General features: G+C 35.6%; 1 protein-coding gene across 1 annotated transcript in view; it reads left to right on the top strand.

The window, feature by feature from the left end:
- LOC127719220 (collectin-12-like) overlaps positions 1–13736 on the top strand; it is a 130309-nt gene that overhangs the window by 69345 nt on the left and 47228 nt on the right. Inside the window, exon 4 of the mRNA XM_052225238.1 lies at positions 399–495. Coding sequence (XP_052081198.1) covers positions 399–495 — 97 coding nt within the window. The remainder of the gene's footprint in view (positions 1–398; positions 496–13736) is intronic.

Raw genomic sequence — 13736 nt, 5'->3', positions numbered from 1 at the left:
GCAGCGAGTTAGCGAATACTTGCAGGAGGCTGATTTTTTCAGTAAGGGAATGGCAACTGGAATTTTTTTATTACAAGGTTAACAAAAAAATTTTTTTTTTATGTGGTTCCGACTTTTTATAAAATATTAAACTATCAATTACTACAAGTTCCGATAACAATCTATGAAAAGATGGCGTTTTTTTTAAATTGAAAACGAGGTTGGTGACCCCATTTTTTTTCATTAGCCAATTTTATAGCTTTTACTTAGCCTAAAGCGAAAAGAAAATTTAAAGGATATTTTATTGGTAGATCGGAATAGAAGGATTTGTCTTTAAGTTTACAAGCTGCTATTTTTAAATATTAAAATTTTTAAGATCAGCATTAAAGCAATAGAATTGAACAACATTTCATTTACAGGCGGCATGCGAAAGGAAAGACGCACACCTTGTAGAAATCGAAACCAAAGCGGAAAACGACTTTGTAAAGAAATTGGCACAGAAGGTCCCAAATCATTGTAAGCATTTTTATCAATACAAGACTAGTGTTTAAAAGGCTGATGTCAGTCCTTTAGCAGTATTTTCATTAGTTTAATGTGGTTCACAACACTACAGGGAGGTGTGTAATTATCCCCGGCTTAGTATATTTCTATGATTTTGATTGGCTAGCGCACGTCGTTACAAAACCCATAGCCCCTGGGTGTTGCTAACCCATATCCCCTGGGTGTTGCTAACCCATATCCCCGGATGTTGCTATCCATTACATCGGGGAACTTCACGCGCGTTTTTTTTAGTTCCATGGTTGTTCCTTATGAAATATCGAATTCTGTAGATTATCCATGATGTCTGTATAATTAGATACTTAATCCACTACCAATTTTATCTTATTATGTCGATTATTTGCACTCATTTTAGTAAATGCATCACTATGCTGCCACATTGTCAATGAATGGGACTACTGACCTAGCTATGCAAATGACCCACAATGACGTCACACCCTTTATGATGTAACTCTCACAACATTGAGCGCCAAATTCGACCCATTTCAGTTTCTCTGTCTCTAGATTAAAAACGTCTTATATTTGTTTACCTATAGGGTAGTACCCTACATCCCGTTAAAAATATGTCAAATTCCCAAATTTCAATAAAAGATATTTTAAAAATGAAAAAAAAAAACGTTGCTTTCACGTTGAACTTTGTGGTCGAATTTCTCTAAAATTCGCCAGATTTAGACTAAGACCGGGGATAAATTCGTTATCTACGTTCATATCCGTAGATATGGATATTTCAACACCCTTCAGTACACTGTACACCCTTCGGCTGCGACTCGGGTGTACTTGGATACTTCAGGGTGTTAAAATATCCATATCTACGGATATGAACGTAGATAACTTGTAAAATCAGCTGAACGTTTTAATCACGTTCTATTGTTAAAGGGAAAATTGGCGATTTTTTATTTATCATCTTATCTTGTTCATAATAACATAAAAAACATATTCACCAATTTTTATCTGATTATGAACACTAATAAAGAAGAACATTGGAAATTATTAATTATACCCCACGCAACGAGTTGCGGAGGGTATAATGTTTTTGACCCGTCCATCCGTCCGTCCGTCTGTCCGTCCGTCTGTCCGTCCGTCTGTCCGTCCGTCAGTCCTTCAGTCCTATTTCTTGTCATCGCAACTACTCTCAAACCACACAACAGAATTTCACGAAACCTTTTTAGATAATAAGGACATACTATGTAGTTGTGCATATCGACTGGAAATTACGATTCAATTTTTTTTCTAGGAGTTACGCCGCTTTGAACTTGTTTACTTTAATGTACTACTGCAACAGTTTGTCATCACAACTCCTCTCAAACCACACAACAGAATTTCATGAAACCTTTCCAGATAATAAGGACATACTACGTAGATGTGCATATCGACAAGAAATTACGATTCAATTTTTTTTCCAGGAGTTACGCCCCTTTGAACTTATTTGCCCAATATACTACTGCAACCTTTTGTCATCGCAACTCCTCTCAAACCACACAACAGAATTTCATGAAACCTTTTCAGATAATAAGGACATACTACGTTGATGTGCATATCGACAGGAAATTACGATTCAATTTTTTTTCCAGGAGTTACGCCCCTTTGAACTTATTTGCCCAATATACTACTGCAACCTTTTGTCATTGCAACTCCTCTCAAACCACACAACAGAATTTCATGAAACCTTTTCAGATGATAAGGACATACTACGTAGATGTGCATATCGACAGGAAATTACGATTCAATTTTTTTCCCCAGGAGTTACGCCCCTTTGAACTTATTTGCCCAATATACTACTGCAACCTTTTGTCATTGCAACTCCTCTCAAACCACACAACAGAATTTCATGAAACTGTGTAGATAATAAGGACACACTATGTAGATGTGCATATTGACAGGAAATTATGATTCAATTTTTTTTTCTTACGCTTATTTTATTTCTCCAATGACAATGTGGGGACGTTGGGTATGTGAGCGCGCTCACTAAGGTTCTTTCATTAATTTTTGTATGTAAATTATCATGATGACGCCTGCCTTGCAGGCAAAACATGTAGACCTTAGTAAATAAAATTGCAGACCATTTGAAGTGTTGTTGTCAACTTTGGGTATTATTTAAGTGTTGCATTCATTTGCATAATTTGACAACCCTGCATACGAAGGTATCCACTTCAAGGACTCAATCGAAATGATTCACACAGGCGTTGGTTCACCAGACGGAGTTTAATTTAATATTAATTTATTCGTGAACCCCTGCTTCCGAAAGGAACCTCCTTGCTACAAGTGCCGATCTAACGGCCACCAGCGTATACATGGACCAAGGAATATTCCATACGTGCGACAAAACAAAAACTGAACCAAGATGACCAAGATTTCGATTACTTTGATTGTCAGAAGTACCTTAGATGAAGATCTGTTATTTCTTAGAATTTCATAAGCAGAAAGGTTGATTTTAAAAGGAAAATAACACCGGTCATTTTTAAGTGAAATATTTATGAAAATGATGACACATTCTACCTTTCAATCTTTGTCTTGTCTGTTTTTTCAGTTCCTTGGTGTCTTCTCTGTTAACATGGTTAAAAGTGTTACCGATATCACAATTTGAAACACTTTTGGCTAAAATCACTTATCCAAAGTTGCGACGTTTGTCTCTGTATAAATGTCTTACAGAAGCTTGTTTAAAGAAAGAAATATTTAAAATGAGTTTTAAAAAAAATGTCGGACAGACTGACTTACTGTAGCTAAAAAATGGCGGAATCACAGCACAGACGATGCTTGATTATTTCCATGACGAACTTTTTAGTACTAGAATGTGTTTGATGTTTCTCACTTTTTCTGGAGGGACTTCCACCTAGTTAGGCAACTAGTTGCTTTGCCCTATAGTCGTCACTCTGTCTGTCGGACTGTCAGCACTTTTAAGTCATACGATAAGTTAACATTGTCTTGGCTGATTTTCAAAATTTGTATGCACAGTTTTCACAACTAAAACCTGCATCTAAACTATGTTGAGTACTATATGATTTTTTAGAAATTTAGACAAAAATTGTGGTACAAAACTTAGTTTTTGTTTTGAAAATCACAAATTTTGAGAAACATTTTTTTATATTTATGTTTTCTGGTCTATGCGTCCGTTCGTTCGTCCATCCGTCCATCTATCCCGCTTCAGGTTAAAATTTTTGGTCAAGTTTTTGATGAAGTTGAAGTCCAATCAACTTGAAACTTAATACACATGTTCCCTATGATATGATCTTTCTAATTTTAATGCCAGATTAGAGTTCTAACTCCAATTTCACGGCCAAATGAACATAGAAAACGATAGCATGAGGGGGGCATCCGTGTACTGTGAACACATTCTTGTTTCTCTAGAATTTCGACAACAAATCTTGACATAGAAGTTATGGTATGTTATTCAAAATTAATTCCCAATGACCAAATAATTATACCCCACGCAAATTTTTTGCGAAGGGTATAATGTTTTTGACCCGTACGTCCGTCTGTCCGTCAGTCCTGTTTCTTGTCATCGCAACTCCTCTCAAACCACACAACAGAATTTCATGAAACCTTTTCAGATAATAAGGACATACTATGTAGATGTGCATATCGACAGGAATTTACGAATCAATTTTTTTCCCAGGAGTTATGCCCCTTTGAAATTATTTGCCCAATATACTACTGCAACCTTTTGTCATCGCAACTCCTCTGAAACCACACAACATAATTTCATGAAACTTTGTAGATAATAAGGACATACTATGTAGATGTGCATATCGACAGGAAATTACGATTCAATTTTTTTTCTAGGAGTTACGTCCCTTTGAACTTATTTGCTTCAATATACTACTTCAACAGTTTGTCATCGCAACTCCTCTGAAACCACACCACAGAATTTCATGAAACTTTGTAGATAATAAGGACATACTATGTAGATATGCATATCGACAGGAAATTACAATTCAATTTTTTTTTCTAGGAGTTACGGTCCTTTGAACTTATTTGCTTCAATGTACTTCTGCAACAGTTTGTCATCTCAAATCCTCTGAAACCACACAACAGAATTTCATGAAACTTTGAAGATAATAAGGACATACTATGTAGATGTGCATATCGACAGGAAATTACAATTCAATTTTTTTTCTAGGAGTTGCGCCCCTTTGAACTTATTTGTTTCAATGTACTTCTGCAACAGTTTGTCATCGCAACTCCTCTGAAACCACACAGCATAATTTCATGAAACTTTGTAGATGATAAGGACATACTATGTAGATGTGCATATTGAAAGGAAATTATGATTCAATTTTTTTTTCTTACACTTATTTTATTCCTCCAATGACAATGTGGGGACGTGGGGTATATGAGCGCGCTCACTAAGGTTCTTTAATTTTATTTTGTCGAACTTCCTGTCAACTGTGACGTACTTTTAATTGCACGCCGGGAGTGAAATAAATCTCATTTTAAGTCTTGTTCGTTAATCATCTAATAACGCGATTTAAAGCGCCTCGATGACTATCTTGCGTAGCTATTAACCAACTAATAATTAAGAAATTAAAGTGATCAGCCGTGCAACTTTTTAAATTGAAATGTACGATTTATATTTTATGGATTCCTGATATGATTATAGTAATAAAAGTAAATCATACAATAAAATATTTTTGCGATTTTTAGCTGGATTTTCGACGAAAATATCGATTATTGATTTGGGGATGTACGGCGGGCGGGCGGGTGGCAGCCAAATGTTGTCATTGCATTTACTCATGAACCGTTCAACCAAAGCTTTTAAAATTTTAATATGTTGTTACTGATGACAAAATGGAGGTCAATGTTTAATAATGGCGATTTTCACTTTTCCTGTTCAGGAGTTATGGTTCTTGAAAGATTGAAAAATGGTGTTTCCAGTCGTGTCCGTGCATTTACTCATGAACCGTTCAACCAAAGCTTTTCAAATTTAAATATGTTATTACTGATGACAAAATGGAGGTCAATGTTCAATAATGGCGATTTTCACTTTTCCTGTTCAGGAGTTATGGTTCTTGAAAGATTGAAAAATGGCGTTTCCAGTCATGTCGTTGCATTTACTATTAAATTTACAAACAACCCTTAATTCCTAACTTGATTACATACAATGTTTTGGGTACCTGAGCTACAGGAACCGGTATCAAACATTCCTTTGGTCACTGGAAGCGATAAAAATACAATTTCTTGGGACCCCTGGAACCGGTATATAATCATGTTTCATTTTAAAAGAAATGATTCATGCAAGCCATAGATTTGATGAAAATTTTCACTTTGCCTGGGTCGTTATATTGGAATTTTATCCCGAACGTAAGCAAGGGATAAAATTAACGAATATAATGACCCAGGCAATGTGAATATGAAAACAATTCTATGGAATGCAGGGGTTCAAATTAACATTTGGTACTGGAAGGTCCAGGATCTTTGACTCTCCAAACTGAAAGGTCCACAACCTAAATTCCAGGTCCTACCGTTACTTAAAATATTTCATAACTCAGTTAGATACAAAATTAATGTGCTTTTGGTATGAGGTTAGCTTATTTCATTGTCAGTTTCACGGTTTTTCACGATAAATGTAATTGTCTTGTATATAATTAATTCAAGTAATCTTTTTTTTTTTGGGGTATTGGGGAGGGTGTCACTGTGGATGGGTGTGTTTTCTCAACGATTGATATTCAATTGCTAATTATGCCAAGATTATCTCTGGGCTCACACGTATTTCAGCTCGATTTTAAAAGTCCACTAGAGCTTATGCTGCTTTGCTTACATTCAGGTATCATATCTAGTTGTACTATTTGTGAAAATAAAGTAAGAAACTTCCAGCTATTTAAACAGGCCCTTCAAAATTTAAATTGAGAAAAAATACCCCTTGAAATTGCAGTAATATGTTTACACTTTAAAAACATCTACATGCATTATCAACATTTATCACTGATAAAGAAAATTTATACTGTCACATTGTATCGGATTTTGACATTAAAATTTGCCAAAAAGTAATTTTGAGTTTCTGTATAAAATATTTTCTGCTTTTTCTTTCTTTTCCATATATCTTTTGGTTTTCAATTCTAGTGTTTATATTTCATAACCATAGATGTATTTTGCCACCTGCCTGGATTTTTTTTTTTTTAGTTTATCGCCAAAACCCGGAATTACCCTAATCCGCTTCCGGAATTGGACCCGATATTGTAATTGTCTTCATGGCATCCATTGTTTTTCAATGTTGTTTTTGTCAAGTCAGATACGATTTTACTCGAATTTACACCTTACTTGAACTTACTTGTTGGCGATTTTCTGTATAAAGCTAGCGGTTGAACAAAATTAACATCGCTGTCATGAATAATAAAGATGATATAAGTTTTGAGATCGTTTATTTGGAAACTTTGGTAAAAAGGTTTTCAAAGTTATTTTTTTTTTCTTTCTAGTCGAAGGTCCGTCGGGCGTAGCTAGTAACCAAGTCGAAAGTCCGATTGCAAAAGTGGAAGGTCGCGGACCTCGGACCACCGCTAATTTGAACCCCTGGAATGCATGAATTATTTTGATTCCAATTTGGTAAAGTTTCCCACTGAAAACTCTGACGCCATTTCAGTAGAATATGGCGTTTTTGTTTACAAATCGCATTGTGACGTCGTCGATTTATAGTGGTTGTGGTTTATTGAGTATTTTATTATGGCTCTATTCATTTGACGTAATAAGCACCCCATATTAGAATCAATTTGCTTTCTTAAAAGTCAACACGTTATTAAGTCTGACGCCATTTCCAGATTTCAGTAAAATATGACGAATTGTGCACAAATCGCATTGTTTATTGAGTATTTTATTATGGCTCTATTCATAATTGCAATCTTATTTGTAAATATCACATAATAATCTGATTTCATGGCTCAATTCATAATTCCAATTTTATTTGTAAATTTCACATAATAATGATTTCATTAGTTGAATCCGTTTCGAGTGACTGAAATTGAAAAGGTTAACATATCGATTATTCTGTCTTCTGCATAACGAAACAAAAAGCATGGTGACAAACCAACTCGCCTCCTAAAAATTGTGTGTTCATGTTACTACAAATAGTTGACCTCTGCGTTGACATTCTTTAGATTTACATCTAATATTTTGAACTGGTGAAAAATTCAAAATGTTATATTGACATCAGTTCATGTTTAAGATACTTTTGATACCTTTCCTGAAATTCTCCAGCAATAAAATCTTTTACAAAAATTCATCCTACAGCAGTTTACATAATTCAACCACGCTCTAAATGCCCGCGATTTCGCGGGTGTGTTCTAGTGCTTATTTAATTTTAATATGTTGTTACTGATGACAAAATGGAGGTCAAGTTTGATATTCACGATTTTCACTTTTACCGATCAGGAGTTATGGTTCTTAAAAGATTAAAAAATTGAGTTACGTTTCTTGAAAGATTGAAAAATTGTGTACCATAACTCGGAAACGTAAAATCTAAAATTTATAAAAAAAACAGAAGGGAGCTCACGTCAAAAGATATAAACAATTCACCAAAGTTGTATGCAAATTTATTGAAGCATTTTTGAGTTAATGTCCGACCTGTTGACGACGGACGGACGGATGGACGGACGGACGGACAACGGTATACCATAATACGTGCCCATGCTGTTTCAAATATTCAATCACAATTCAAATTCAGAGTTGTTTTAAGATTAAATGTTGTGTCTATACTTGCTCAACTGTTCAGGGTTTGATCTCTGCAGGAAAATCCGGTTTGCTGTCTCTCTGACAGCCTCTTGTTTGTTTTATCCGACGGTTTTGTTGAACAAACACATATAACTGATAATGTAATAAAAATGCATGCATGTTTTCTCACTTTTAATTCAGTCTAGCAAACATTTCCCGCTTGTACTGTGTAAATACAATGTCACTGAATGTGTATTATACTCAGTAACTCTCACACTACCTTGTAAAGGCGTGGTTAAATTCACAATAATCAAAAGATTAGCATTATGTAATTCTGATCTTCTGATCTTCACTGGAGTGTATTTTGCCTCAAGGGTTCACCGTATCAGGTGTGAACAACATCTCGTATGGATGATAAAGGAAAAGTGAGAGTTTGAGATAGAAAAATAAATATTTGGGGGAGGAATATGGTGGCAAATACATGTACCTGAATCGCCGTGGTATATTTTTTTTTATCATATACTTGTATAAAATATTACTAAAATTTTACAGTTCAATAACATTTAAAAATATTAAAAGGCTATGAAAGGATTACTAGGTTTATTGATCAGATTCCTAAGAATTTCCTCAGCGGTCTGATAAAGGAACCTTTATCGACTGCTTCCGGAATGTTATCACATGCCTTTCCGTTAATTTCCGTGACGTTTATCACATGCAACGTCGTGCATTTCCGGAAATTTGTTCGAAAACGACAACACAGTGCGGAAAACCGCAAGTGATTTAAGACTTTTCACAAAATTGTTGATGACCAAATTTCAAACTAAGAACATGATACTTGTTGTGACAAGATAAATAAAATGCTTGTTATATCAATAAAAACAATTAAAGTTAAGAAATTTGTATTTGGTTGTCTGTAAATTATTATCTAAAAATTCATGGAAAGACAAAATTTTAATTAATAGTTCTTGTCTGTTTTTCTTCTGTTAAAGTATATGATAAAAAGATAATTACATGTCATTTATCATATCAGACCCTTTTATCGGCCCTCGTTCATGATATCAGCCCTCGAGCCTGCGGCTCTTGGGCTGATATCATGACCTAGGGCCGATAAAAGGTATGATATGAAAAATGCCATGTAATAATCTATACATATTTTGTTTTATTTCTTATAAATACTAGGTGCACATTTTGTTGTAACAATGAAATACTGAATTACTTTCAATTGAATAATATCATAAATAAAAATGGCCTCCGAAAACGAGCCTATAAACCAAAAAATGTACTATTATAAATTATTATCGGTAACCTTGAATATTTAAATGTGCAGAGACATTTATCAATTGCATTTACCTAATCGGGAATGCTCTTAATATTAGAGCATTTGCATTATTCACGTATCTATATACGTGCACGGATCGACGTATACGTACATGTATCGAGCAGATTTATATAAAATAATGTTTTAGTCCCGACCTCAATTAAAACTGAACAGATGTAAAATATGAACCAAATATTGATGATATATAGTTAAAACACTAAATAGTCATTGCTTTTATAAGATCAGGAACATAGAGTGGGTGGCGCATATTCGCCATGGACACATTTTCGCAGTTTTGCTATTTTTTCTGTAAAATTTGTGTGCCTTTACCCAATACTTTCCTAAATAGATGGTAAAGGCTGTTTGTAATGTTACAACTGTTGATATTCCTCTTTACCCCATTTCCAAGGTTATTCGCACATATTGAGAAATACGCAGGTGTTTTTAAATGATTTTGGCAATTATGTAAGATTTATATGGCAATCATGCGCAGTCTTAAAGTAAATATTTGTGAGAAAAATCGTATAGGAGTGATCTCTCAAGCTAATTCATGTAATTGCAAACATTCGTTTTTATAATATACCAGGATAATGAGGATGGTCATATCATACATTGCGGCGAAAATGTGTCCCCCATGGTACACGAACAACTTGATTTCCTCGTGAGTTTGCGTTCATTTTTAGAACAATTAACAATGTTTTGAAGATAATTTCTTTATCAAACATTTTTTTCATATAGTTAAATTTCTGAAACCTTCATAAAAAGTTCCAAATATTCGAATGTAGGTCGGATGTAAGTGGAAATGAACGAATTATGCGGCGAATATGGGTCTCTCACTCTACATGCTTCGTATTTAAGAACTGTGTGTGATAAGTGTATCTTTTTTATATTCAAATCTAACACACCTTGCCTACGAAAATTTACAGGAACATTATGTATCAATAAAAGTGTGTTTATTGCCAGAGGCGGGTTAAGAGGGGAACAAGGGGCCCGGTCCCCCCTTATCTAGGATTTATTTAAAAACTCTCATTGAATTTTGGCAGAATATGGTCCGGGCCCCATTATCAAACTGCTTATAAAACCGTAAAATTAAGCGAGACTATTCCCATCCCCATCTCCCTTCTAAAAAAAAATCTGGATCCACCACTGTTTGCTATACAAGTTATGATTGTTGCTTTACTACCACAGTTTGTATCTAAATCTGTTCCTGTATGTATTTCCCCTAAATTCCAGCTATTTAAAGTTCTTACGACACAAAGGTATTGATTTGGGTATATAGGGCTGCATTTTTGTATGCTTTATCTTTAAAAAAAAGTGGCTATTCTATAACATCATTTGTGTATTCTACACATTTTTTTCGGAATTAAGTATACGTTTATCAAATTCTTCATATTTTGCAGCTATTCAGTTTAAAAAGGAAAAACATTTAATAATATTATTTAATTGAGGTCTGGAGCTGGCATATCAGTAACTGCTAGTAGTCCTTTGTTAATTTATGTATCATTGTCATTTTGTTTAGTTTCTTTTGTTGCCTGTTCTCACATCGGATTCGGAATTCTTTTACACTGAGTTTTATTGTGCTTATTTCTGTGTGTTTCTTTATTTTACATTGGCTAGAGGTATAGGGGGAGGTTGAGATCTATCAAAACATGTTTAACCCCACCGCAAGTCCCAAGTCAGGAGCCTCTGACCTTTGTTAGTCTTGTATGTTTTTTTTTTAATTTTAGTTCATTTATATGTTTTGAAGTCGAGGATGACGCCCATTTTCACTGAACTAGTACACATTTTTATTTAGGGGCCAGCTGAGGAACACTTCTAGGGGCTTAATTTTCTCGCTGCTTTGAAGACCCATTGGTAGCCTTCGGTTGTTTCCTGCCGTTTGGTCCGGTTGTTGTCCCTTTGACATATTACCCATTTCAAATCTCAATTTTATTAGTGTTTTAAAGGAGGCACACGGACGTAATATCCGCCCCTGTCAGTATCCTATATTCTGTGTTCTATATATTTTTTAAACAAATGAAAGAACACAAACCCCAATCTGTTAAATGTTCGTTCCCTTACCACTAAATTTAACAAGCATTTAATGTATATTTTGTTATATTTACCAATACATGTTAATACCAATGTACATTATTCCATGGACTCAGAATCGGAAGAGCCTGATGAAGAGATTCCAAAGATATCATTTCGATGTTTATAAAAATATTTCAACATTTTGTGACTCAAAATTTCATTTTTCCGCATCAATTGTCTAGTGCAAATCTTGCGGGATCTTTCAATATACCTGGCCATGCGTCTTGCCATTTCAAGACGCACATGATCGTCTGAGGATTCCTGATGTTGCTGATCAGGCTGAGCGACTCCATCTAGATCCCTTAAATGACGGCGAACTCTCTTGTTGATATTGTTTCTCGGGGCTGGAATTCTGCGAGACACTGGTTGTTGTGGCCTGATGTGAGATGAAGAGGACTGATAAAGAGAGGCGGAGGACTGCTTGCGAGATGTTGACGGCGGGTTGCGAGATGTTGACGGCGGGTTGCGAGATGTTGACGGCGAGTTGTGAGATGTGGATGGTTGGTTATGAGATGTGGACGTTAGGTTTATACATGTTGACGGCGGGTTGTGAGAAGTTGACGGCTGCATACAAGGACCAGACTGGTGATTTCGAGAGGTAGACGACTGGTTGCCAAAAGTGTTCTGAAAAGTTGATGACTGGACAAGAGAAATTAGCGGATGGCTGTGTTAGATGAAAGACGGCTGGTTTCTAGTAGTGGACGTCTGGTTACCTGTTACTGTTTGAGGAATTCGGCTTGCAGTAAATGGTGGGTTGCTCCCCGAATTGAGATGTGAAGAAAAAGATTGTATTATAGGCGAATTAGATATTGGTGCAGGCATGGAAGATCTTCGAACCTGTTCAGAGGCACGAAAAGACGAAGCGGTTGGCATAGTACGTGTTGTCAACGGTCTGGTAATGGTACATGTAGTTTTACAGATTCTAGAATCAGTTTGGATAGAAACCTGCGAGGATACTGGAATGATACGATTAGCGTTACGTCCCAGATGAGTAGGACTATCTACTGGCAAAGACAAGAATGGCTGCCTGTTGACAAGGAGTTGTACAGGTGATACCGGTGACATTTTATCTCCGGAAGAAACCGGTGAGTCCTGTAAAGACCTGGATCTAAACTGAAGTACCTTGGGTATAGGTCCTGTTGACATTTGCTGTGAATTTGTCTTTGCGATGTTTTCACTTTCCTTGGCGACTATGGCGTCCAGTTCTTGTCTGAAAATAAACCGTAGTTTTAAAAGCGTGACATTTAAATAAAAACATTTTACACTCCAGGGTCCCCATATAGGCGTGAACTAGTGTTTTAGAAAACATTTTCAACATGTTATGACTGACGTTCCTTTAACAGAAACAAGAGGCTCTCAAGAGCCTGTGTCGCTCACCTGTATTTACTGTGGTTTTGGAAATCATGTAAGGTTAAAATCAAAATAAATATTATTAGATACCCCAGTAATGATTATACCCCACGCAACGAGTTGCGGAGGGTATAATGTTTTTGACCCGTCCGTCCGTCCGTCCGTCTGTCCGTCTGTCCGTCCGTCAGTCCGTCAGTCCTGTTTCTTGTCATCGCAACTCCTCTCAAACCACACAACAGAATTTCACGAAACCTTTTTAGATAATAAGGACATACTATGTAGTTGTGCATATCGACAAGAAATTGCGATTCAATTTTTTTTCTAGGAGTTATGCCCCTTTGAACTTATTTACTTTAATGTACTACTGCAACAGTTTGTCATCGCAACTCCTCTGATACCACACAACAGAATTTCATGAAACCTTTTTAGATAATAAGGACATACTATGTAGATGTGCATATCGACAGGAAATTACGGTTCAATTTTTTTCTAGGAGATACACCCCTTTGAACTTATTTGCTTTAATGTACTTCTGCAACAGTTTGTCATGGCAACTCCTCTGATACCACACAACAGAATTTCATGAAACCTTTTTAGATAATAAGGACATACTATGTAGATGTGCATATCGACAGGAAATTACGGTTCAATTTTTTTTCTAGGAGTTACGCCCCTTTGAACTTATTTGTTTTAATGTACTACTGCAACAGTTTGTCATCGCAACTCCTCTGATACCACACAACAGAATTTCATGAAACCTTATTAGATAATAAGGACATACTATGTAGATGTGCATATCGACAGGAAATTATGGTTCAAT

Source organism: Mytilus californianus, unplaced genomic scaffold, assembly GCF_021869535.1.
Source record: "Mytilus californianus isolate M0D057914Y unplaced genomic scaffold, xbMytCali1.0.p SCAF_105, whole genome shotgun sequence".
Lineage (NCBI taxonomy): Eukaryota > Metazoa > Mollusca > Bivalvia > Mytilida > Mytilidae > Mytilus > Mytilus californianus.
This window is presented reverse-complemented; position numbering and strand designations above follow the sequence as displayed.